General features: G+C 40.0%; 2 protein-coding genes across 2 annotated transcripts; one reads left to right on the forward strand and one right to left on the reverse strand.

Annotated features, from left to right (window-relative positions):
* Positions 1–7,506: 7,506 nt before the first annotated feature.
* Positions 7,507–18,321, forward strand: stmn4 (stathmin-like 4). The gene is made up of 6 exons (XM_059356819.1): positions 7,507–7,589; positions 13,748–13,814; positions 14,106–14,201; positions 14,440–14,645; positions 15,408–15,599; positions 16,811–18,321. The coding sequence occupies exons 2-6, from the start codon at positions 13,802–13,804 to the stop codon at positions 16,868–16,870; spliced, it is 567 nt and encodes a 188-aa protein (XP_059212802.1). The 5' UTR covers positions 7,507–7,589; positions 13,748–13,801; the 3' UTR covers positions 16,871–18,321.
* A 6,218-nt stretch (positions 18,322–24,539) lies between these two features.
* il17a/f3 (interleukin 17a/f3) lies at positions 24,540–26,869 on the reverse strand. The gene is made up of 4 exons (XM_059356984.1): positions 26,819–26,869; positions 26,272–26,477; positions 25,965–26,108; positions 24,540–24,948 (listed from the first exon to the last, which is right to left on the reverse strand). Exons 1-4 carry the CDS (start codon positions 26,825–26,827, stop codon positions 24,819–24,821), a joined length of 489 nt encoding a protein of 162 aa, XP_059212967.1. The 5' UTR covers positions 26,828–26,869; the 3' UTR covers positions 24,540–24,818.
* Between the last annotated feature and the right edge of the window lie 1,029 nt (positions 26,870–27,898).

Consider the following 27,898-nt stretch of genomic DNA (forward strand, 5'->3'; position numbering starts at 1 on the left):
GAGAGATCTATGCACCTGAAAAAGTCATCAAAACCATTTGTGGTTGTTCCCTGTAGGTGTTTCCAGGACCACATTTTGCCATGAAGACTCACACAGACAAAGGTGAAAACCATACCAGCCATGCACCATAGGGGCTGGATGTTGGATCCTGGAATAAGATATAAACTTCAGCAGCCTATAATTTAAGTTTTCAGCTGTTTTTGGCTGTTTTACAAAAACATGGGGAACTCCCCAGGAAACAAACGGAATTATCTTGCTCCATTGGCAGGCTTTTTTTCATGGAAAAATAGCTCTTAAAGGTTGAATATGAGACTGACTTGCTTTTTACAGTAGACCAATAAAAATGTCCATGGGGTGTTGTGCTGCTGGATTGCTACTGATACATTATGGAAACGCTGATTGCACCGCCAGGATTTGTCCTTCCTGATGGACCTAAAAGTAATGAGTCATGTAAGGCAGTTATACGTTATTAGTCTGAACAAACAAACAAAGCATATTTTTCATTAAGCCGTCATTAGATATTTTTAAAAAGTAGAGTTGTTATAAGAAATGTGTCAGGACAATGAGGTAAGTATAATGCTTCCAGGCCAATACACTTAATACACTCTCTGATATAATGTGCTGAATTTGTACCCCTAGAATAATATAGGGTAAAATACATTGTCACTGGGCCAGTACCTTCAAAGGTACAGCTCAGCTGTTGTACCCTTGATGTTGGCTTGGGAATACATATGTACATTTTTCAGCCTTCTAATAGGTAATTATTAGTCCTATCAGAAATAGCGGTGCAGTGGAAGTATATTAATGTACACAGAGGTACAATCTACATTTATGTACCCCTAAGGACTAAATATTAAAACTCATAGCCGTGTACTTTTTAAAGGGACAAAAATGTACATACTGTATATGTTCCTGAGATAATGTCAATAGCTCTACCTTAGAGGGTGCTGCCCCAGTGACAAGCTGTTGTGGGTGTATTTGCTCATCGGGGATGAGTTGTATGACTTTCAACAGCATTTTGCATGTCTAATCTCACAAGAATAACTGAATGTCTAACTGGGATACACACTTAAAATAATACCATAAAATGATATTCTTGCTCCAAACTCAATTGCATTATGAGGCATTGTTGAGGATATTGTCTCATGTACACGTGACTTGTGAGCCAGTTGTCTCTAAAGAGAAATGTAACCGATAAAATGTCAAAACATTTTAATCACCCATGCAAACATTTCAGACCATCATCACAAATGCACACTTTTTTGGCATTGAATGACTCTCTCACTGTACTTGTCAGCTCCCTGTTACCACGGTAACAGACTGTTCCAGACAGGCTGTCTTTAGAGTGTAATGTGCAGAAGCTGAAGTCTGCACAGTAAAGGAGGTCAAGACAAATTTACAATATTGTTGCAAAGGCAAAAAAGAAAGTGTACCATGGGACCAATTCTGGAAAGATTTAATCATTTTACATTATTGGGTGGATTTGCATGGCAGTGCATCTGTATAGAAAATGACAATAAAGCTGAAAAATATTTTTTTTACTCCAAAGACATTAGTGACATCTAAAGCGCCAAACTCAAGGCTTCATAACCAGAGTCCACAAACAAATGGTTGAAGTCACCTTGACTACATCCACTAGTTTTATACAATATATCGTCTCAGACTCGCACTCTGTTGACTCAGACTCAAACTCATGCATTCTGGCACACAATGACTCGGATTTACACATTGATGAGATCAATATATATGCATGTAAAGTAATGGAAAAACCTTTTATTTCTATATCATCTCATTTGAAGGTGCCACAGTGGAGAACTTGAGGCAATTTTGGAACCCCAATAACACTCAACCTTGATGACTCAACTCCGATTCTTCTTGGTGACTTGGACTTGAACACTGGGGACTCGGGACTTATATTCGGACTCAAACTCAGGTATTGATGACTTGACTCTGGCTCTGAAGTGTCTCAGGCTTGGACTCGGACTCCAACAATGGGGACTCGAGAATTGGTGACTTGACTACAACACTAATGTATATAATATATTCTAATTGTCTGTATAACAATATTCAATGTTTATCTTAGTTTGAGGGTTTAATAAGCCACTTTTATTTGCCGCCGAGTGTTTTTGGATGGCGTTTCATATGGTGGACCTTCCATGCAAACTGAGTGGAAGTAGGTCTGAGAAAGGCCCCACCTGTCTTCAAGGGGAAGGGTCAGCTGGTAATATTTGTAATGAAATATAATAACTGTGTGAGTTTTCCTTTCGTATCAAGCAGCAATAAAGTTACATATCCTGTGACCTTGCAATGTTGGTCCTTAAAGGATATATTATGCAGCCTACAAGAACCAAACATGTTAATGTCCTTAGAAAAAATAAAGTTTGCCATTGTTTCTCAGTATGTTAATGTTATGTTAATGCAAACTGTATTTTCTATTTGTTTATCACAGAAGTTAAATCACTTACCCCAGTTTTAGCTCAGCTAAGCACTATCCAAGCCAACTCTTCTATAGATCAGAGGAAAAGGGATTACGCTTCACTTTCTGAAGAAGTGGGTGTACTTGCTTTGTGTCCCCTTGATACCAGACCCTGCCTGTCAAAATCAATGCTAGTAAAAGCCCTTCAACTTCAATTAGATCACTCTGTAGAGCATTTTAGCAGTAATCTAATTGACCTACAGTGGACACCTGCACGCGCACAGAAATGAAGGCGTGTACGTCCGCTCGCTTATTCACAAAACTTATTCACAATCAGTTTTGTGCACACATACACTTTAAGGTGAGTGCGTAAGGCTGGTGGTTAGAATGATCTCATCTTGGGGCACTGGGAGATGATGTCAGACTTTAGATCAGGGCTCTCATGCTGCTGCTAATCCACTGTAACTGTTTATGTTTTTACAGGCCACGAGGGCATGCAGTGTGCGAGAGTGGAGCGGACATGTGTATTTATGTGTGTGGTGTGCATGAAAAGTCTTCTCAAATTTGATTACATGACAATAAATCTAACTAGGCCACCAGCTAATCTGCATCTGTTTTCCTTTAATACATGTCTAAATATCTTTCTTTCCTCAGTTATGTGGGTCTAGATGTATCCCTTCTCGACAGAGAGGCCTAATTTTGCCATTTCTCTTCATCATCTCTTCATCAGCTGCATTCATGTTCTGTAAAACGTTTGATTCCTCATCCTCCATCCCCAGAGTATCTTTTTTTCCCAACCATCTCCTGCAAACTTCTCCCATGGGTGTTACCAGTACAGTCATCACTCGGTCTTCCCTCCTTATTTTTCCTCTGCTCTGGTCCTCCCTCTTATCTCTGTTCCCCCAGAAATCCCAAAATTATTTCAGAATCTGTTTGATCTTATTTCCTCCTTGTTCTTCTTCTCTCACCCCTCCTCCTCCTTCTCCTCCTCCTCCTCCTCCTCCTCCTCCATCTCTCTTCTTTTTTCCTCTCTTTCCTCGGTGAGCTCATTTCCAGGATGTGTGCGAAGTCTATTGTCACACGTGTGTTTCCCGTAAGCAAGGGGAGAGGAGAGGAGAGGAGAGGAGAGGAGAGGAGAGGAGAGGAGAGGAGACCGTGACAGCAGGACACACCCTAATGTGACCTCATGCATATCCCTCTCTCTCCTCCGGTGTTGTAAGCTCTTTTAGCTCGTGTGCCTGTGGACAGCGTGGTGACATCATGTTAGTAGTGTGAGCTGAATACAGGATCAAAGGGCGTCAACAACAGATACATCACTCTGCCATTCCTCAGTGCTTGTCCTCTAACTCTCACACATTTGGGTTTTTTTTGTCTTTTTAATATCTTAAAAATAGATTTAGAAAGAGAATGCTTGATTGAAAAGAACATTTTTCAGTCGTGGCATACTAATATTAATGGTAGTGTTGCTATTACCAGTGCTGTAATAGTTTAACAGGCATTCACATCTGTATCTGCAGAAACAGCAGGGGTGTGTGCAGGCTCAGCATGAGGCTCCTCTACTGCATACAGGATCAAGATTACACCAGGGACAATTTGGCTGCTACAGTGCCTCTCTGGTGACATTAAAGGCATAGTTTGGATTTTTAGGATTGTATGAGGTACTTATCCGTAGTTAGTGTATTATCTCCAAGAGATGGTGGTTGGCACACAGCCAGTTTGGAGAAGCAGGCAGGAGTACCAGCACATAAGCTAAGCAAAGCTAAATTTATTTTAGCTTCCTCATGTGTATGCTATATTTAGAATATTTTCATCACTTTACCTTGCCATTAGACAGACAGACTGTTGAAGTTTACATGGGGGTAACTTTTATGTTCTATTCCACCAGCCACCAGACTCCATTGACAAAAACAAGAATTTTACCTCACAGAAACATGAGTCAATGGTAATATACTGTGAATTATGTGTCTATAGTAAATTCAAACAAAAAAAAACCCACTTGTCTGGTAATATCAGAATGTTCTTAAATGTGGTTCTAATGTCAACTTTTAGTCTGATAATGGTGGGTTCTGATGGTGCCGGCCGATATCCAGTTTAACAAATCTTCAGGCCAAGACTTTCTAAATGTTCACATACTTGCTTATGAACAAGGCTGGAGGCATACTCTACAGAGAGCACCACATAAATCAGATCGCTTAAAGGCTCAAATAAAATACCGAAGTAGAGCTTCGAAGTTTGCATGGTGTAATGTTCACAAACATGGCAACACATGATGAGGTTGATCTAATATTAATTGTCAGATCACAGTGGCGTTAAAGGCAAAAGGTGATTTATGATTTTATTAATTAGATTAAGCTCAGTCGTCTGATGAATGGTAGAAAATGCACACTGTTGTGTTTTCCTATCATTTTCCGCCATGCATGGACATACTGGTACATACAACCCTTCACTGCTCCTAGCGATTGTGTACATATTGCATCTTGCGGGTGCGTATCGTTAATATCTGAGGACGTGCACAACCAACGCTCCAAAATACTGCAGGATACACAAGGCGTCATGCGTTTTTGTATGCATAGTTAAAAGTAAGTATATTTGAGCCTTAACTCTTCTCTTGGCCAGATTTTTTTTTTTTACTGTTTAAGCTCCACGCATTTACCTGCATGTGACCAAAACCCGCTCAAAAGTGATTGGTGAGTATTACTTGACTTGACTAAAAATGGAAACCAGAATGCTTCCAATACCAAAATCTAGTCTCACTGCCAGCACATTCTGTTTTCATATGAAGGTATTGTGGCAATGTGGGCAGTAAAACCAAAACAGTTAGCTGAAAGACACTAAAGTAGAGCTCAGGGGAATTGCAGTCAGATTATTGTATGCCTATAAACATATTCAAACCAGAGGAATCCAAGCCTCAGGTTCACTGTGTTGCAACCGTTTTTGGGCGTCTTTGGTAAATTTATCATTGTAACTTTAGCCCCTTTCATAGTGCAGTCCAGCAAATGTCCCGCTATATTGCCAGAAAGATCCGTGCCAGCTTTTCGCCTTAGGGTATTTATAGTGATCCAGCAAAGGCGTGATATTCGTGCCCTTTCATATCGCAGTCCAGCTTCGCGGAATGAGGTGGGAGAATAGTGGGAGGAGACGATAGTGATGTGCAACGGAACAGCAGCAGTCCTGTGCAGTAGCACAGTGCTAATAGGCTACACAGTTAGCTCTGTAGCAGTACAGTGTGTATGTGCTGCAGCAGTATGTGTTCACTTTGCGATCTCTATTTGTGTACAACAAGCACCGGACACTCTGTGCACAGTTAGCGATGCCGGTTTGTTTACGATCAGCGGCGGGCGCTGTGCCAAATGTCGACTAACCCTTCAGCTGCTACATCTGAGATGTTTTCTAAGGAAGTAACCCTCTTAAGAGTGTCATTTAAATACATAAAATCTGGGTCGCTGTGCCAAACGGCGGCTGCAGTTGTTGTGCAGCTGAACTGTGATTCGATGACTGTTGGACCAAGTGGGAGGCATGTGTTAGACATCACGCGCAACGTCAAATATCCAGCTTCGCCCCGATGGCCCGTTCATAGTGGTGACTACCTCTGGAGGAGGAAAATTGGTGGGATCATTTGATCCCGGCATCCCGCTTCGGGCGCGTTCATAGTGGAGGCGAGACCTTACAGAGCCGTAAATGTCCCGGCATGAAACGGCACTATGAAAGGGGCTATTGTTTGGGTTTATGTGTATATGCAAAGCCCTTCTCATGCAACAGACTTGAAGTGGATCCTGCTCCATTACCTGATCTTGAGTCCCTGTTTCAGAATCGTAGACTGTATATCATATGGACATCACACATAGGTTTCCCAGCTGGACTGGGGTGGAGCAGAAGAGTGTTTAGTATAAAAATATCGGGTGAGATAGATAAAAAAAAATTTCACCCCACTCACAGTTGTCATGAAGGAGGAAATCAGCTATAGAGACCGACTGTTTTTCGTACAAGGTTGTAAACCTGGTTATACTTGTCGAGCATTTTAACATGGGGCTCATGAGAAAAGACTCTCTTATGGAGCCAGCCTCTAGTGGCCAGACGAGGGATTGCTTTTTTTTTGGTACTTTCGGCATTGGCTTCCCTTTTCAGGTTGCCACTTGAACATGGAACATGGAGTGTATAACTAATTTAATTTGTTTTTATCATAGCTGAAAGACATTACACTGACAACAATTCATCTTGGCTGGTTAGTAACCTATTCTAAATATAACATTTATATTTAAGCATGTAAACTGTTTTTCTACTTATTTCTCATTTTGACAATTGCCCCAACCAACCACTGCAGTTTTTAAATCGAGACTGAAAACCTTATAATTCACAGAAATGTTATTTAAATGTATTTAAACCCAATGTGTTTTTATTATCATTCTACTAGTATTATTTGTCATCTGTGTATTTAATTTTAATGTTTTATTTATTGTTGCTCTTTTACCTTATTTTTTAAAATCTTTATAAATGTCCAGTATCTCTTTATTCTGCCTTGCCTATTATTATTATTTATTTACTTATTTATTTACTTCATTTTTAGTTCTAACAGTAATGAAAAAATATTCACATGATGAACTGCATGCTTCACACTGAAAAAGGTTTGCTACTTGTTATTTTCTATACAGTTGGGATCTAAATAATTTAGAGTCCTGCGTGCTTCCTCGCTGGGCCCCCTGCTGAGATGCACACACACACATACACACACACACACACGCACGCACACACACGCACGCACGCACGCACACACACACACACACACACACAGACTACCAATCTTTCCCCAATTTCTCACACTACTTCATGCAACTCTCCATCAGGCCAAATATACATACACATGAAAGCACACACACGAACACACACTCCTGCGCCATAGAATAAAACAGTGATTCCACCGCCCACCCTGCAGTACAACACAAAGAGCTGACGACCCTCCCCCAATGCTTCATCTCTCCTCCCATTGGCCCAGAACCTTGGATGCTGGCAGTGTCTCAGACCAATAAGACGTCTCCAAGGTGATGTCATGGAGGCAGCATTGATGCTGTTGCTGATGCTGTTGCCCGGCGCCTGTATCCGTGCAGCCAGACGGGGGTAACTGTAGTCACCGGTCCATCAGCAGCAGCAGCAGCAGAGAAGTCAGGGACAGAGGGGGGTAAGTCTACACCACAAAACACATATATGCATTTCACTTTTTGGGTTCTCAAGGTTGTGTTTTAATGCATAACTGAAGGTTTGTGAGTGAGTGTGTTTGTGAGTGTGTGTTGGTAGGGCGTAATGGGGCGAGGGTGAGGATAGTGATGATGCAGTGGTTCCTGCTGACAGGAGCCGGAGGAAAAGGCAGCAAGGGAGAGAACTCGGTGTACCCACAAATTGTATGCTGTGTAACCTGTTTCATTTATTATTGATCCTCCATATGTGCAGACGGAGCTTTGTGTCTAACCCTGACCCAGACTGAGAATTAGTGGGAGAGGAATATGAGTCTGTATGTGTTTTTATGGTGAATAGGTGTGTGTCAAGTGCAGATTGTAGGTAAGAAAAAATGGAGGAAAAACAACAGTTTACATTAGCAACCTCTGTAAAACCCATAAAACCAAGGAACTGAGTCAAAATGGCTCATAAAATTATAACAAATGTTGATGTTCTCTTGATGCATTGGGTTCACTGTATGGGAAGTGTGGTGTCAAGTTGGAGTCTGTTATAACTTGCCCTTCTTTATTAAGAATATTAATCTAAATAAATAGAGGTGTGTAAACACTATTAGACGGTGTTCAGGATTCATGTTAGAATATGAAAATGTAAATAAGTAGTACATCAAACACTGTACCAATAGAAGCCTAGTCATTTAAAAAAAATTTACCACTGAGGGGATTTTAAATATAATTAGTGTTCTAGATATGATGTTTTTGTTAAACGTTGTATTATAGACGTTATATGTCATCTGTTCAGTTATTTGTACAAAAACCTAATATAAAAATACCAATCAAAGACTTTTTCTTGGCCCTTACCAGTAACTTCCTGAAGTATCTGCCTGGCAACCAGGCCCAGCCAAAGATTATTCTGGTACACAACTCCCCATACAAAAAATGTTTTGTTGTTGTTTTGCAAAGATTAAACAAATCATGCATAAAATGTTAATTAGTGAGCTTTAAATGTTTTGCTCTGAAGATTTCATAATCTTTGACCAGAGGGCTAGCTGATCCTCTTCAGCCCAGTCACTTGGAGAGAAATCAAGGCATTATATGTTTGTCTGCAAACTGTTAATACATTGACATTAAAGGTTTTTTGCGTCTCTTAGTTTTGGTGATTTAGTTTAAAGAGCATTCCAGTCTGTGAGGGGAGGAGGCCGGGTGGTGGTTGGATGGGTGAAAAAGACAACAGACTTTCACCCTTGATCCAGTTTGTTTCCCATGTGAAAGTCAATTTAGTTACTTTTCACCCAAAGTCTGCTCTTTTTAATAACCTTTACATTGAGGTTGTTTTTTTTCTGAACATAACCATGTAGTGTTTGTCTGAATTCACAATGTTAACCTCGTCCCGAAAACACGTTGGTATGTTTTTCTCCTCAAAGTTTTATTACCAATTTTGTAGGTATGAGAACAAGTTACAGTGGTTTGGAAACATTGCGATTCAATGTATCTGTGGTCTTCAGAAACGTACAATGCCAACATTTATTGTTGGTGACTGGGTTGTCCCATTGTTTCTGATCTAATCCAACGAACTAACTGCAGGATAAATCTTCATATTTACCATAAAGACACAGTAGTGGTTTCAAATAAGCATATGTGTCAAAATGTTGAACTTTAAAATAATAATTTAAAAATAAAGACAAATTCAACATGAGTGTGCAAGTATGACAAATCACTTGCTTTTTGTTTTTTTGATACGCAATTATTTCCTGTTACATAAAACATAACATAAACATAAAACATAAGACCTTTAAAGAGGAATATTACCTTCAGCACACATGAAGGACAATGATCTCCTGGGACAAAAATCCCATGCATATCATAAAATAGTTTAATGAAAAACTGTCCTCAAATTTCCCATCAACATGAGCCAAATGTCCCTGTGTGTACCAAGACCTTTGCAAGTCTGTGTGTGTGTGTATTGAGCACTGGAGCTCCTGCAGTAAGCAGTGCATTGATCTGCAGCCTGGGCGGTGTCATAAGATGAAAAGCAGCTGTGTGCCTGATTAGTATGTATGTATGTGTGTGTGTGTGTGTGTGTGTGTGTGTGTGTGTGTGTGGGTGGGTGGGTGGGTGGGTGGGTGCGTGCGTGCGCGCAACTGTGTGTTTTAGGTATCTGTACATGTATATTTCATGTGTCTATATGCACATGTGTGTGTCCTTGAGTGTGGAAGACTGGGAGCCATGTCAGGGCGGTCAGGTGAGCGTGTGCTCTACACTGTAATGAGACATCTCTCCTTCTGTGTGTCAGAGGTTGTCTCATTAGAACACTCTCACTCTCTGGAGCTCACTGCGCTGCAGGCATTCCACATGCTGAAAGAAATAAAATGTAACCTAGATAGATAGATAGATAGATAGATAGATAGATAGATAGATAGATAGATAGATAGATAGATAGATAGATAGATAGATAGATAGATAGATAGATAGATAGATAGATAGATAGATAGATAGATAGATAGATAGACAGATGCCCTTGGATAAGGATGCAAAAGGAAACTTTAACAAAAGTTTTGGACATGTCAGGGGTAGCGTTTCAGTTTCCACTTGTGGCTTTTCAAAGTAAACCTCAGAGGCAATTAAACCATTTGATTAAGAGTTGGGCCAAAAAACATCTACTTCCACATTTATCTAGTCTAATTTGCATGGATGATGAAAAAAAGCTGCTTTTGCACTGTCCTTATGCACCTATGTCCTATTGGACTCAAACTTGGCACTGACTCGTGTGTTGTCTTCTGACGTGGTCTTTGCTTGTGTTCTATGTATGTCTCTAATGCATGTCACTTTGGATAAAAATGTCTGCTCTTGGTTTCACACGTCTCCTGGGTCAAAGTCTGGGGTTTGTTTCCGGCCCATTAATGTCTAATGTCTAATAATGACCCGGACAGGTGTACATTACAGCTAGTAGAAAGCGGCAGCATGAAAGCATGAATGGGGAAGTTCCTTGCATGCAATATTTGAACAGTCCAACAGGGGTCGACACGTGGGTTGCAATAGAAGACTGATCCTATCTATCTCAATACAAAATGAGACTACTTCTCACCTAAAGCACGGTATGATTTGGGGCGTGACTACCTTGTGATTGGCAGGTTGCTAACACAGGGAGTGCAATGTCCTTGGGTTCTCAGGCAGATCCACCCCTCGCTCCTCCGCAGTCCAAATATGGTCTCTTCCGGTTTCAACAAACAAAGATGGTGACGGACGTAAAGAAAGATGGCGACAGCCATAACACTGAACTTGAAGCTTCAAATGAGCAGTCCACAAACCAATAGGTGACATCACGGTGACTACATCCACTATTAATATCCAGCCAATGGTCTAATACGCCAAGGGCTGTGACAAAGCACTGCTATCTGAAGAGTTGTGAGGCCAGGCTGGAAAATATCAATTTCATTAACTGCCAGGAGCAGTTTTGTTGATACTATAGGTTTGCCAAAGACACGGATGGATCAACAGCTGTTCAAGTTTATAGTTATAGTTCATAAGTTCAAGCATATTTCCCCCAAATGTCCAATGATTCCTTCAGTTTATTCATAACAACATTTAGCTGTGTTGATAACACAGATAGCATGCTGACCTCCCAGCATCATAGATGCTTTGATCATTTTAACAACTGTAAATGCAACAATGCATGCAAACAATACATAAAAAAGATGTTTTGCATGTAGTGCATTGTGTCTTAGGCTGAACTGGAGGCCGGGTGATTAGCATATGACATTTACCAGAGAATGTAGGACTGGATCTGGTTTGGATGATCAGAACACTATTTTAGAAGATGAATGTTAAATATGGCCAACATCAGGAACCACTCAGAAAACTCTCTCAGCCTGTTTACTTTAACACCTGATTCTTGTGGGTGTCCACATGATCAGAGTGGTTATGATACTGAATACCAAAACCTAATTAGTGTGTGCACAGAGTAAATTAACTGTGCAGGGTACTCCTGGATGCTCAGATGATAAAACTCTCCAATTAGCTGACAGCAGATATTAAGACCATGGAGTGTTTGTTAATATAATGAAACCATAGCAGTAATGATGCAGGAAATTCTGTCCATCGTTTATCAGTGTGATCTTGTTAAATATTGATTTGCTATAATTAAATGGTAAAAGGCGTATTCATTTGATTAATTAGAAATAGGAAATCTAGGGTGGGGAAAATTACTTTTGCTCCGTCTTACAAAATCCCCTTCACTAGTTTGTTTGCTTGACCGAATTACAGCATCCTTCCATCAATTCAGTGTTGATGAGACCATCTGACAGACAAGGGACAGACAGAGAGAGACAGTGAGAGCAGGTGGTGGGAGGTCTGGTGAGACAGTTTGCTGCATGTCTTCCTCTCTCAGTGCATTTCAGTTTGATTTAATCACTGTTTAATTAGGTCTGATTTTAATTGGATTATTCTTGAATTTCATTCGCTCCACAGCCAAATATGAATTATTACAATTTGATAAGATTAACAGATGAATCACAGAGTCGTATTTGCTTTAATCACAACACGCAGGTTTGAAGTACATTTACAGCAGGTGGTGAAACAGGCTGTTGTTGTTGCCTCGCTTTGTTCTTTCTACTTTCCTCTTCCTTTCCCCTCAAAGATGAACTGCTGCTTCTCCCACTGTGTCACAGCTGGGAATCACTGCAACACAGAGGGCTGGGAAAACATGCGTCCATACTGATGGGATTCTGTGACATCACAAGAATTAAATCCTAATATCTACATAACTAGTTGCCATAGACTGTATAAAGAATGGACGACACATTTCCACTTCCTCCCACTGTACAATAGTGAAGCCAAAATATCCTGGTTATGGCAGTAAAATGAACAATTAAACATCAGCATGATAAGAGAGAAACCATGGATAATTTCAGTTGGGTGGGGTTTATTACCTGTACTGCAGCCAGCCCATAGAGGGCGATTTATATACTTTGGCTTCACTTTTAGGGGGCCATCAGGCTGTAGTGTATAGTTAGTGGTTGAAAATGCATAATAATTAAACAATTGGTATAACATTTGGATGGAAATTATGCCACAGAAGTAAGAGACTTTTTCTTTTTTGAGTGGTAGGTAAACTATATTTGAATTTTCATGGATTTGGGATTCTCTATAATAAGTCTGAGTAACCAAAATACAGACACTCAGGCCCATCATTTCATGCCCTTTCATTTCACTTTGTTTGCAATCTGTAACATAGTATATTTCAATCTAGAGCCCTGCCTTCTAAATTGTACTTTTTGCTGTTTTCCACCAGGAGACATTTTCTGATGTTTGCCCAAATAAACGCAATGTTCCTGGTTTCTGTTAAGGTTACTACTGTTGAATTATGGAGAACTGCAGTTATTGATTAAAAATAATATGAATATATAATTTTATGGCAGATGTTTTGGGAGATTTTTGTTCTCTGAGGACATCAATGAGACACAATGGGACAAAAAGTAAAGAGGGACAAAAAGTATTTAAAGATATTTATAAGGTAACTTTGCCTTGATACAATGTGTGTTTTTATATCTCTTTAAAGATCTCTTTAAACATGTGGAAGGATTTTAAGTCTGTTCTCTGTGTTGTCTAGTGGCCTTGTGGAAAACACAAGAAGTTACACAATGATGCTGAATCACAGATCAGTGATATATCGCAGTATTCAGGGTGCAAAAGAATGCAATTTTCCACTGAAAGAGCTTTAAAGCAATTACGTGTCAACTATGTTTGTTGAAACCTCCAATTGAAGGAGGGACGAGCTATGTTTGTTCACATGTGAACAAGATGATGATGTCTGATGAGGATCTCCGGCCAATAGGTCATATGATATTATGTGTTCAATGATGGCCTTTTATTTATACGTTTATTTATAAGTTTAGTTCTGTCGTTCAATTTTCCCAGCCTGTCGAGGTATTCAAAGCACCCTTGGTGAGAATTACCCCTGTGTTTTGGCCCACATTCATTCTTTGACGCAGAGCTGCTGTCTCATTGGTTGAATTAAACCTTAATGGGAGGTGCTTAGACAAGTGCTCTGCAGCATGCTGTCTTGTAAATTTTCTCCTGAGCTACTGCTTCTCACATTCACTATATGACCTTTGAATGTGCTTCATTCAGTCCTTCCCCTCTGTCTCTGCATGGCTCTCTCTGACAGACTGAGAAGGATCAGCAGCATCCCTGGAGAGTTAGCCACATACGCAGTGAGAAGATGACTCTGGCAGGTAAATGCAGCCGCAGCAGAAAGTCATACACCTCACACACCCCTTTTCTTTTACTGCAACAAGAGTGTGCTTTTACTATCTATGCATCATGTCTGTAATATGACATGTCATAGGAACATAATGAGAACGACAAGTCACTGTCACTGGAAAGGACAATTGCATCATCTTTACTTGAATGCTTGTTCATCACTTAGCTTGAGTCAACACAATGTCAAGCATAACTGAACGAATGTGTGTGTGTGTGTGTGTGTGTGTGGGTGTGTGGGTGTGGGTGTGTGTGTGTGTCCTCAGCCTACAAAGAGAAGGTCAAAGAGCTCCCCCTGGTGTCTCTGTTCTGTTCCTGCCTGAACCCACAGACTATAGACAAACCTACGTACAAGGCAGAAGGTAAAATTCCCTTCCACCCGCATTGCATGTTAACAAACACATAGGGGGGAATACACAGTATTGAAGGCAATATAGGCACAAGTCATTCTGGGAAATGTAGGAATTTGTGTTTCCAGAGCAGAGACAGGTGGAAGGAATGTAGGAAAACCACAAACTGTTCCAAAAATTCCATTTTAATGTGTGTTAAAAATTCATAGTAAATGAATAATCTAAACATGGCAACAATCCAACACGACAGATGCTGTGGACCTGGGCTGGTGCGTCATCAAAGACGTGGAGGTAATTGAGCTTAATAAGCGGACATCTGGCCAAGCCTTCGAGGTCATCCTCAAGCCCCCGTCGTTTGACGGAGTGCCAGAGCTCAACACTTCCATGCCGCAGCGCCGCGACCCGTCCCTGGAGGAGATCCAAAAGAAGCTGGAGGCTGCCGAGGAGAGGCGAAAGGTTAGGGGACTGGAGAAATGGCAGGGTTTAGTTTTTGTATCATCGCACACGCAAGGAACCCAACTGGACAGGCCCTATAACCCTAAAGTGTAACCCTAACCTGAGCTATTTGTAGCTCATTTAGGTATTGTCAAACATCTAACAACGCTCTTTGTGGGCAGTGTGATTTATCAGCTCGGGAGGAAATGGGTGGAAACGGATAAAAGGAAAGAGGGAGGAAAGGAGTTGATGGAAAGGAAGGGAGGAAACACAAGCAGATGGAGGGCTGGGAGATGAAAAGAGGGACATGAAAGTACAAGGGAAACCATGAAAGGACAGTTACAATGGCTCATATTCATCAAGGAAAGAGTGTGGTGGAGAGAGGGGGAGGAAGGGAGAGAGGAAAGGTGAGGAGAGAGGAATTATTGCTGGCACAGACAATGTGTCCTGCAAAAGAGCGGTCACACAACACCTGCAACCTCAGATGTTTCCGTTAATAATCATTTGTAGATGAAGTTGCTGAAAGGCCCTGGAAATGTATTTTCTAAATCACATTTTTCAAGGTTTTTACGGGAAAACAGTATTTTCTGCAAATGTCAAAACAGTTTGATTCTTTCAAAGAAATTCTTTCTTTCTTTATTTGTTCTCTGAACTTTTTTACTGGTTTGTGTTGGGCTGTTAGGGTTAGGGTTTACCGAGGTAATAAGTGAGATATATGGTGCAACAAAAATTGTCTTTACCATTTGCAGTGTATTTCACTTCAGTGCTCTTATCTACATCTAGTGCCAGGAGGCTGAGCTGCTGAAGCACCTGGCAGAGAAGCGGGAGCACGAGCGTGAGGTGATCCAGAAGGCCTTCGAGGAGAACAACAACTTCATCAAGAACGCTAAGGAGAAGCTTGAGCAGAAGATGGAGGCAAACAAGGAGAATAGGGAGGCCCTGCTTGCAGCCATGTTGGAGAGGCTGCAGGAGAAGGTACTGTCTAGTTGACATGAACCTTTGTAGAGTTTGTTTGTAAGGGGATGTCCAGAGGGTTATGCAGTGACCTCAAACGCAAGTTCTTGCAAACTGATATACTAAAAAACATTACTAACTAAAATGTTCTGTCTAGACTGACCAGAGATTTTAAAAAATCAATTTATCACAGAGACCTTGCAAAACTTTGAGAAATATGCATGCATTTAGCTGTACCTAACGTACAGTAAGTAAGTTACCCACTAGTAAGTTAAACCTAAAAGTACAATTCTCTGAATCCATGGGAAACACTAAGCTAAAGAAGTCATAAGGAATCACTGCCTTGGCTTACAGTATGAATGTTGTCAGATGACACATGACATGTTTTATTTTCATTGTTTTGTTAGTATTGTGCCCGCTAGTATTTGCTGGTGTTAGCAAGCTAACGTACAAATGTTCTTTACTCAGCAGTGTTAGCTAATGGTAGCGTGTTACTATATTAGCATGTGTGTGTACATATTATATATATATATATATATATATATATATATGTATATATTGTATATAAACTAAGACAAACACTGCAAGCCAAGGCAAAGATTACTTATGTCAACTTTAGCGAGTAAGTTAGCCAAGTTCCTTATTTAATGTCAAGAACTAACACGCCAGGTGCTGCCTGATTTTCCTTTAACATCGTGGATAACTTCAATCAGTTGCAGTTGTATTCCTTTTTTGGATTCTTTTTTGTGATCCTTACAGTTGTATGTGGCCACATTTAGATTTTTTAACACTCATTTTGGGGCACACAAGTTTAATGTTTTGACCAATATAAATAGCTGCCGTGTAGGCTCTGTCCTAAGCTACCAATCGGCGCCTCTAAAACTCACAAATTATGTCTTGTGCTGAGGCGTATTTTTCAAAATAACAAACTGTTCCTTTAACCGTTGTATGAAGACCTAAAATGTAATACTTTATTGGGTGCAAATGAGGCATGCCTTTTGTATAATATCAACTGGGTTGGCATTTCTATTTTAATATTGCTCACGTAAGCTTGATCAGTAATCATGAATATTATATGAGGTGGAAAAGAGTTTTTAGTTCTCCCCACTCTGTATCATTCCCCTGTTTAAATCTTTATGAGCAGTCGCTGGCATCTCCCTCCTCATTCATGCTAATATATTCATGCATGCTAATGGCTCTGATGTTGCTGTGTGTCTGTGTTTGTCTGGCAGGACAAACACGCAGAAGAAGTGAGGAAGAACAAGGAGATGAAGGAGGAAGCCTGCCGGTAGATGAGTGGAGAAGAAGACGAAAGAGAGAGCGTGAGACTGGGAGTTTTCTGAGTCGGTATTAAAAAAAGGAAATCAAAACAGTGCAAGAAAGAAAAAAGAACTCAAAAGCAACTCGAACAAAGGGAAAAGCTGAGTTTTCATATTTGATGTATGCTGTAACGATTCTGAACAAGCTGTACAAAGTTTAGCCAACTCTTGATGTTGAAATTCAAAAAGAAATCTGTCTCTTTTTTTCTAAAGGAAAGGGGTGGGGGTGGGGTGGCATCAAAACAAACATTTCAAACTTTTAAAAGAGGAATGAAGCTGCATCAGGCATGAAGAGGCAACAATTTCAATCACAACTCTCCCTCATTCCTGCAGCCACAAAGCAGGAAATAGTAACTGGCTGTATATTTTATCATTGCTAACTGAGCTGTGTTTTTCTTGATGCATCAGAAGTGAATGAAACACAGCTAATGACACCGTTTCTTAGACTAATGGGGAAGTGAGTTGTAATCTAAATTGTCAGTAAAACATGAAAAAATGTGTGATGTGCCTCAACAAAACTGGACACAAAGATGTAGTTTAGGAGCCCTAGTCAGTCACAACCAATATGCGTTAAAGTCCCAGGCTTCTTCAGTCTTTGATTTACAAGATACTTACCAGTCAACAAACATAAACAAGACATAACGTAAAAGCTTCTGCATTTTCCAAAGTAAAAATAGAAAAATAGATTTCCCTTGGTCTACCGCTCTCATGCAAATTCTTCACTGCACCATTTTTGGGATTGTTGACTCTGTCTTGGGACGTCTGAAGCGAAGCTTACAACATGGTTTATGAATATAAAATGAAGAATCAGGCTCTTGTTTCTTTCAGTGCTCGAGGGGAGTGGAAGAAAGAAACTGCTTGAACATGTGAGAAAGCTATGCTGTATTCTGCCACTTTCAGGCTCTTTGTGAAACTTTAACTGTAGTGTAGTTGTAGATCAGTGACATGCATTTGAGTCTTAGATTTAGAGCACTGATTGCACTCTTATTTCATTAAGCACAACTCAAAAGCACATATGCACACTTTCAAGGACAGTGGATATATACAGATAAACAACAATAACACCATAAGGAGGCAAAGTAATGAGTGGCAGAAGTTGTGAATTTGGACAAATTTGGTTTGTAAGAGGGAGTTTGGGGGTTTCTGGCTAACCAGCGGTCTCACTTTGCTTTGGCATGTGTCACTGTGCGCAGACTGTCAGTTTATGATTTCAAAGGGAATGTAAACCTAAAAGAGTAAACAGATAAAATTTGCTCGAGTTGTTGAGTCATACTGACTTGATTGAAATGTCTAAAATGTTTGCACTGTAACCGGGGAGTCGTCACATGGGGTTTGTACTTGCTGTAAGTGTGTGTCGCTGTATATCTTCAAGGCTGGATTGATTGTATCTATTTGGCATGGTCAGTAAAAACAGCTTGACTGAACTCACACTTGCTCTCGCTCTCATTTCTCATCATTTATTGATCAATGTACACCCACCCACACACACACACACACACACACACACTGTGCCTGATTTCACATGGGGTTTATTTCCCTGAGTCTTGCCTCTCAGGTTATACATCACACCTTATTGCTGGAGATTGTTGGGACAGCACTGCTGCAGGCTGAAATAAAGCAGTGTGAACTATGTTTTTCACAGGACCCATACAACCGCATAAGTAATTTGTGCCTATCCTTTAATATGACCTTTGATAGCCAATAGGAGCGTTTCTAACTGTAAGTCAGCACCCTTATCTGTGGTAGGAGAGCAACACATTCTTGTAACATGTGGCTAACATTGTGAAATAGCTTTAGGCCAAAGACTGTATATAAATAATGGATGTAGTCACCGTGACGTCACCCATTGGTTTATGGACTGCCAATTTGAAGCATCTAGTTTGGCATTACAACTGTTGCCTTCTTACTTTACGTCTGTCGACATCTTTGTTTTTTGAAGCAGGGAGAGACCATATTTGGACTGGGGAGGCACAAGGACAGGTGAATCTAAAAATAAACTCATAACGCTAAAACAAAATATAGGTTACTTATCAGAAAAATTCTTGGAGTGTCTATTAGTACAACTGAACGCTCAACAAGACATCTTAAAACGAACCATATGTAGAAATAAACTTTGAACTGAAAACACACGGAAAGGATCGAAGTTCTGAGACGAAAACACGGTAAAAACAAGTTCACGGCTGTTTATATGTACACAATGCTGTGGATAAGCATTCTTCTCTGAAACTAGCGATTGAGACCCTTTACTGAGGTAATAAATCAAGTGAGAAGTAGTCTCAACGTTGGCTTTTTGAAAGACTGGAGACTTAAGGCACTTCTAGGTTTGCTTCACTGCTCAAACCAAGAGGCCGCCTGTTTTAGGCAAAAAAACCTACTTAGTTAGGTGAAGTTTAGGTTTAGGTTTAGTGAGGATTATATAATGGGTTGGGTTAAAATAATTAAACTTATTATGTAACTTCAATTAATTATGTAAGCATGTGGTGTAACATGCTCGTGGTGCAAATGAAGCCTCATGAACATTTTCTTTATTTTCTAAACCCACAAGATATAAATAATTATATGAAATGAAACATTAATTTCTTGACATTTTCATTGTCATTTATCATTGGGGTAGGCCCAAAGAAATCTGTATTCTTCAATTGTAAAATGTGTACCTTATAAACAATATTTTAAAAAATTTTGGTTTAATTTACAGTTTAGTGAACTATGCATCATAGCTTGTGAAAGTCTACAGTCTGGCTACTTAGCATCTAAATTTTTGCCAACTTCAAGTCTAGTTTTGACTTTCGCTAGCTAGGCTAGCTTTCCATTCCAAATCCCATGAGATATTTCTTCGGTGTCAGGCCTCTCACTTGCATGTGGGTCCTCACTGCATTCTAACAAAATCATATTAATAAATGCTCTTTATGAACTATTAGTAATGTTGTAGGCTAATTTAGACTTAGTAGGCTGATCTTTGTTGTAACACTCAAAATAAGGTTTATGGTTCCATTACAACATTCACTTTATTTGGCCAACAATGATTCTTTTGTGAGTGTGACCGGGTAAACTATAAGCCGGGAGTTTCACCCAGGGAAATACACACTTACTATCTAGGTTCTTAATAAAAAAGGAGGAGCAGAGACGTGCGTTTCCAGGTATAGACAAATATGAGATTTTATTTAAATATAAAATAATGCACACAATACTTAAAAACAGTGACAGGCTAAAATGGCTACCAGTACAAGGGAGGGGGTGTCAGGGAAGTCTGCAGGAGGGAGTGAGTGAGGGGAAGGGGGAACCACCACCACCAGGCCGGGATAAAGGGAAGTCAAACGCACTGCAACACAAAAGACACACAATAAGTTTCACACAAAATCAAAATAATCATGCAAAATGTGGTAAATTATACATGCAAAACACAGGCAGGGGAGAAGCAGACAAAAAGGAAGACCTCCACCATGTGACCCACCGCCTACAGAAATATGGCAGCCCACCTGTACTGGCACCAACAACAACTATATAAAAATCACTCACAGGTAGTTTAATAAAGCAAAATAACCCAAAAATATACAAAGTAAATTAAGTAGGGACAAAAACAGCAGTAGGTCAGAGCTCCTCCTTGGCAATTGTCTTACAGCAATTAGGTCATGCAGCAATCACCATCATCATCATCATCTCATTCCTGAGAGTTACGGGTTACTGTCTGCATGTGATCTGGAATACAAATGCACTACGTGCTACACAGCGCAAGGAGGGGAGGAGAGCAGACACTGCGTCCACATATAGCTCTGATCCTTCCTGCAACAATCGGGACAAATATTGCTCCACCAGGACGGTTGGGTAGAGAGAGCAAGGCCACCCTGCTGTAGGCTGCTTGCAGCTACATTTAAAAAGGACTGTAAGGTGATTAGCACTCACCTGTTATCAGTTAGGCTGATAAGGGGTGTGGCTGCACTGGCAAGAGGAAGGGGAGAGCCCTACTCATCACAATCGTAAAGGTTGCCGACCCCTGACCTAACAAATCCTGACCTCAAAATCCAAGATGGCTCTATGCATCAGGAGATGTGAAAGCTGTAGTAATATACTGTATTATTACTTCTGTCTTATTTGTTTAGATCAGTTATACAAGCAGCACTGTCCAACTTTTATCTGTACATGTTGTTGTTTATATGTGCAAAATACAGAATAATGCAATGTCATCAACTGGTACTGCAAACATTGACTAACCTGGCTATGGCAAACCATACTTTCCCAAAGCCACGAAATAATGGTTTTAAGACTTATACTGGAACACAGTCAACTCAGGTGTGACGTCAATCCCTGCTCTGACTCGCAATATCAAAGATAAATGAAACAAAAGCCATTTGTTTGACCTAACCAACCACTGCAGCCTACTTACTATGCAGACTTTACCGCTCTTTATACGTCTTCATCATTCTTGTTGTAATTACAACGGCCAATAGACTCTTGTATTTCTTTGGGTTAAAAATAATTAGGGACCGAGCACTGAAGGCGCGAGGACCCTATTGTAATTGGTCCGTTTCTTATTATTATTATTCATACCAAAAGTAAATCGCTAATTTGGAGCCTTTATCATGTTCAAAAACTCACCATTTTGGGAATATATGTCAATCTCCCGTGAAATTTACGTATTCTGGTATTCACGGGAATGGACTTTGCAAAATGACTCACTAGCGCCCCCTTGAAATATTCAAAAGAGCCTCACAATATAGGATTTTATCACATAGAGACACGACATTTGGTACATACATGTATCATGGGAAGACGCACCAAAAAGTCTCAAGAACCCATACCAGAAAACGAACAGGAAGTCGGCCATCTTGGATTGAATATCGCACTTTTCATTGTTTTTGGCCAATTCCATGCCGCATACTTTACCCCAACCCTAACCCTAACCTAAGGGTAAGGGTTAGGGTTAGGGTTAGGGCTAGGGTTAGTTCACTTCAAACTTGGTCAGTACCATCACAAGTCCTTTGGGATCAAAAGTTATTCAAATCTTTACAGATCGTCACACTATGTGGGCGTGGCATGGCGTCTCGCCATAAAACACGAGATCGTTATAACTTCTCCATTCTTTGTCTGATCTGCTCCAAACTTCTCATGCTTCATCAGAGTCCAGCCCTTAACACTTCTAAATCATAATAATTCATAAAGCCCCGCCCCTTATGCTATTTCCACGCCCCCTTTCATTAAATGACCACATTTCATATTTTAATGAACTCCTCCTACAGATTTAACCTGATTCACTTCAAAGTTGGTCAGTACCATCACAAGGCCTTTGGGATCAAAAGTTATTCAAATCTTTACCGACAGTCACACTATGTGGGCGTGGCATGGCACCAAAATATGCCGTCTCGCCATAAAACACGAGATCGTTATAACTTCTCCATTCTTTGTCCGGTCTGCTCCAAACTTCTCATGCTTCATCAGAGTCCAGCCCTAAACACTTCTAAATCATAATATTTCATAAAGCCCCGCCCCTTATGCTATTTCCACGCCCCCTTTCATTAAATGACCACATTTCATATTTTAATGAACTCCTCCTACAGATTTAACCTGATTCACTTCAAAGTTGGTCAGTACCATCACAAGGCCTTTGGGATCAAAAGTTATTCAAATCTTTACCGACAGTCACACTATGTGGGCGTGGCATGGCGCCAAAATATGGCGTCTCGCCATAAAACACGAGATCGTTATAACTTCTCCATTCTTTGTCCGATCTGCTCTAAACTTCTCATGCTTCATCAGAGTCCAGCCCTAAACACTTCTAAATCATAATATTTCATAAAGCCCCGCCCCTTATGCTATATCCACGCCCCCTTTCATTAAATGACCACATTTCATATTTTAATGAACTCCTCCTACAGATTTAACCTGATTCACTTCAAAGTTGGTCAGTACCATCACAAGGCCTTTGGGATCAAAAGTTATTCAAATCTTTACCAACAGTCACACTATGTGGGCGTGGCATGGCACCAAAATATGGCGTCTCGCCATAAAACACGAGATCGTTATAACTTCTCCATTCTTTGTCCGATCTGCTCCAAACTTCTCATGCTTCATCAGAGTCCAGCCCTTAACACTTCTAAATCATAATATTTCATAAAGCCCCGCCCCTTATGCTATATCCACGCCCCCTTTCATTAAATGACCACATTTCATATTTTAATGAACTCCTCCTACAGATTTAACCTGATTGACTGGCAACAGGTAGTCATATGTTTTATACTTAGCCCTAGCAGTAGGCTTCACATAGAGACACGAAATTTGGTACACACATGAATCATGTGGAGACGCACCAAAAAGCCTCTTGGACCCATACCTCAAACCCAACTTGAAGTCTGCCATCTTGGTTTGAATATCGCACAATTCATCGCTTTTTCCCATTTCCACGAACTCCTCCGACAGATTTCACCCCATGGACTTCAAACTTGGTCAGTATCACAAGGGCTTTGTACTTTGGGATCCAAAGTTATTGAAAGCTTTACCGACTGTTACACTATGTGGGCGTGGTATGGCAGCAAAATATGGCGTCTTTCCACAAAACTACACATCCTTATAACTTTTACATGCTTTGTCCCATCTGGTCCAAACTTCTCATGCTTCATCAGAGTCCAGCCCTTAACACTTCTAAATAACAATATTTCATAAAGCCCCGCCCCTTATGCTTAATCCACGCCCCCTTTCATAAAATGACCACGTTGCATACTTTACCAAACTCCGCCTACAAATTTAATCCCATTGACTTCTAAGTTGGTCAATACCATTGCAAGCCCTTTGGGAACATAACTTATCAACACCTTTACTGACCTTCGAATATGTGGGCGTGGCATGCCGGCAAAATATGGCATCTCGCCATAATACACCAGACTCTAGAACTTGACCATATCCTTGTCCAATCTGTCCCAAATTTCCCACACCTGATGAGGGTCCAGCCCTGACCACACCCACATGTCATTATTGACACACAGTCATAGCGCCCCCTGCTGGCTACAGGAAGTAACATGTTTTACACAGACACGCCATTTGGGACGCATATGGACTGAGCCCAGAGCGCCATGCCCGACGTGGCCTCCTCCGACGGCTCCACTCTGCTCGGTCCCGTTCAGTCCTGCTTGCAGGCCTAGTTTAATTTATATTTCAATTTACAGGTAATATTGGTTTGAAAATATGCTATAGCTGATCAGTCATTAATGAGACAATAAAGTACATTTTACATTGTAGTTAAGTATAATGCAACAAATATCTATCAAGTATCTATTAAGCGAAACTGAAAATTATTTTAGGAAGACTGGACTTGTGACATTTTTTTCTTTGTTCAATTAGTTACATCCATGAAAAATTATTAACCATAAAGACCATAAAGCATGCCATAGGTATGTATTTGCATGATATAATATGAAATTCATGTGAATTTATTTTGTTCATAGTGTATAATTTAACATAAAGCTTATTAATTACTACAGGTTATATCATATTAGTCATTTCATGTAAATAACCCAACATAAATATCTTGATAGAGAGAGAGAAATTACACAAAAAATACAAAAAATGTGCAACAAAATAAATATCCAAAGCCCAAAAGACATCATAGTTTGATTAAAACCTTTAATAAAGCATTGTAATACTGTTTATAATAAAATAAGAATTATTATAAAGCTACATTAAGCACTTTATACCACTAGGGGGAAACACAGCACTTTGCAGTTATTTAATCACCAGTGTATCAAGTTCTGTTGGCTGTCATGTTAAATGCTAGACGGTAACATTAGAAAGTGGCACATTAAATACATTACAAAGTCATTTGATTCAGCGATAACTTAATTAAAAATATTTTCTAATACAGGTTTAAGTTAGAGAGCAATAAAACATTTACAATATGCTAAAATAGTTGCTTAGATCAAAAAACTCCAGTGTGTTACTGCTGTGGTATGACACTGGGCCTCACACAGGTACAACCCACTGTGATCACCTCTGTCCCCAGTCTGAAGTCATACTTGGTATTCTTCTTCTTCTTCTTCCCTCCTTTGTTATCTCGTCTTGGGACTCTGCCGTGGGATGGGGAGAGAGAGAGGGCTTAATATACACAGATGATGTCATGATAAGATTATTATATTAAATCAAAATGAATGTGACGAGAAAGAACAGGGAAGAAAGAAGCAAATGGTAAGTGAAGCCAATCTAATAAAAATCAGTGTGTTTCCATTCGGTTCAATGTAGTAAATGAAGCATCTGTTTAAAATTAGTGGTGTAGGGTTATCACTTTGTATTCCATCAATGGGAAGTGAGTCAGTTTCTTCAAATAAATATTTGTGTTTTAATTTTTTCGTCATGTGTAATGTTCCAGAGAATTTCAGTTTGAAGTCTTTAACATGTGTAGAGCCTAACCTCAGTGTTTGACAGCAGACGATAAACACCAGATTACTTTTGTTTTCTATATTCCTGCCACTCCAAGCCATAAAATTGACACTTTCCAACTGAATCATCAACTATGCATCTCATAATGTACTCTTACTAATGTATAAATGCTATTATCTCTATTAATTCATCTATTTTCTTTTTCTTGCACTGTTTGTGTATATAAAAGGTCACATTCCTTCTAGAAAACAGTGAATCTACACCTGATTTTTTACTAGTAGGTATACGTTTAAAAACAATAACAGCAATAACAATGTTGAATTGTTGCGTAGTGATGTTCCAATGAAGCCTCATGAACCATTTTCTTTATTTCCTGAGGCCACTAGATGGTGCTCTCTGTTCAACACAAAGCACACTCCATTGCTTATTATTGCTTAAGCCATTCTCTTTAAACTAGTAGCGCTATCTAGTTGGCCCAGAAAATAAAGAAAATTGTTCATGAAACTTCATTGGCACATCACTAACGTTGTGCATCTCCTTTAAATGTAATGTTCCCCTTACAGTACAAATTACAGAGTAGCTTTTCAGGTCGACCCAAGCCCACTCAGTAAACTTTGCTGTATTTTTTAGACATAAGAACAATTGTAGCTCTAAGCTGAAGCACAAAGACAAAGCAAAGACTTTTCCAAAGACTGCAGTGGCTCACCTGTGCAGAACCAGGACCTCGTAGTAGATAGGTTTGGCCACCAGGGCTACATCCTCACCTCCCCCCTGCAGGCTGAGACAGCTGTTGGTCAGGCACTGAGCATGAGAGATCCGCTGAGGCAACCGAGACAGCACACAGGAGTCTCTGCAGAGGGAGAAAATGTACATTTATATCTGGGATTCCAGGCTTTAAAAGTTCAAACTGATACCTTAACGACCAACAAATCAGACTTGTGTTTTTTGGGAACAACTGGTATAAATTGATGAAAAAAGACATTAAGGCCCCTCAGACTCCAGTGGTACCCCACCTGTACGTCCACGGCGTCAGAGACATACTGGCGACAGTCGAGGCAGACGTGGTGAAGATCTGAGTCTGCACTGAGGGATCCAGGACTAATCTCACTGTCCTCTCCTTTGGTTTGGCTTCCTGCCCCAACTTCGGGGAAACCGCTTGTGCAGGAAAGGTCCTAGTGGCGAGCAGCAGAGTGGCCAGGACCAGCAGAGCTCTCAACACCTAAACATGACAACACCAGGAAGTACTTTACCGGTAAAACAAACAGCTGCTGAAGGGAATGATGACAAATGAGAGGATGAATTTCACTTAATTGATCAATTTGTGAATGCCTGGGTGGTATTATTGATTTTAGGACACTCACAGTCAAACACAAGTTTTAGATGTCTTTTATTTGCTTCACAATGCTCAGACTCAGAGCATGACATTTGGAGCCAGAAGTCAAATAATACATGAACTTTCCATAAAATGCTCATTACACATGTTACATGATGTCATAAAAACCCTTTAAGTCACCCTTTGAAAAGTTATCTCTTAATCATTGATAACATTAAATAACTCACCAGCAGCATGATTGTTTGCCTCGCCTGCAGAGCCCGACTTTAACAGTGAAGTGCAGCTCTGCTGTCTCTTTATGTCCGCATTCTCTCTGTGTTTATATGCAGGCAGACTGTGTTGGTGTGTGTTGGCAAGATCTGCAGTGAATTTCCGCTCTGACAGTTACTGATTTTAAAGATAGACATGTTGATCTGCAGATAAGAAAAAACTTTTTTTTATTGAGCATTGAGGTTTTTTTAAACATTTGACCCCATTTTGACCTCTCATAGTGAAGTCACAGTGCATAAAAAGGAATAATGCCCCTGTGTGGAAAGTATGAAACCTGATGCATCCTGTCAAAAGGTGTGAAAATGTTTTTCTTGAACTAGAAGGGGGAAAAAACATTGATGTGAAAATTTTGCAACTCAAGCTGTTCTTACATGTACAAACCAAACCAAAGGGGATTTTGTCAACACAAACTAAAGTATAACAAATAGCTATGGCTTAGTTTGAAATATGCCTTTAAGCTGGACCTGTTACTTTTATAATTGTTACATTTTTCCTTAAAGAAACATATTTGTCATTCTGAACGTCCTCAGCTTTGATTTATTTATCCAAGTCATATAAAACACATTACTAGTAGCGACACCTACACACTTCCAACCAGTCTAAACAATGTAGGTCAAAGAAATGCTGATGACAGTTCTGGTAATTAATCAGCATAACTTCTTTTCAAAGACAAACCGTGTGATAACATCGTCTCTTCATGCATCATTTGAGTAAGGCGCCTGCTAACTGGAGCACAGCTGTAGTGGATGTATATATAATAAAGAAAGGAGAAATGCTTTCAGAACACTTTAGCCATGCTATAATATGTTTCTCATATAGAAAATAAGGACGTTAATAGATGAATTGGTGCTCCAACTGTAAACACCCCCTGTCCTTTTTGTAAAAAAAATAAATTATTTAATGTGTTGATGGGCCTAAGAAATGTATTTTCAGTAAAATTGAAACATTTCATAATCACAGTAAAGCACCAATTCAAACAAACTGTTAAATTGTAGCCTGCAGTTTATGGAACCTACAGAGTGTGAAAACCACACTGA

Source organism: Centropristis striata, chromosome 18 (assembly GCF_030273125.1).
Source record: "Centropristis striata isolate RG_2023a ecotype Rhode Island chromosome 18, C.striata_1.0, whole genome shotgun sequence".
NCBI lineage: Eukaryota > Metazoa > Chordata > Actinopteri > Perciformes > Serranidae > Centropristis > Centropristis striata.

Bases quoted from the DNA above. Each gene is read 5' to 3' on its own strand.
- stmn4 (XM_059356819.1), top strand. The intron at 14,646-15,407 runs GTTAGGGGACTG...ATCTACATCTAG, and splicing joins CTGCCGAGGAGAGGCGAAAG to TGCCAGGAGGCTGAGCTGCT. The intron at 15,600-16,810 runs GTACTGTCTAGT...TTTGTCTGGCAG, and splicing joins TGGAGAGGCTGCAGGAGAAG to GACAAACACGCAGAAGAAGT.
- il17a/f3 (XM_059356984.1), bottom strand. The intron at 26,109-26,271 runs GTGGGGTACCAC...CTCCCTCTGCAG, and splicing joins CTGACGCCGTGGACGTACAG to AGACTCCTGTGTGCTGTCTC. The intron at 24,949-25,964 runs GTGAGCCACTGC...ATCCCACGGCAG, and splicing joins GAGGTCCTGGTTCTGCACAG to AGTCCCAAGACGAGATAACA.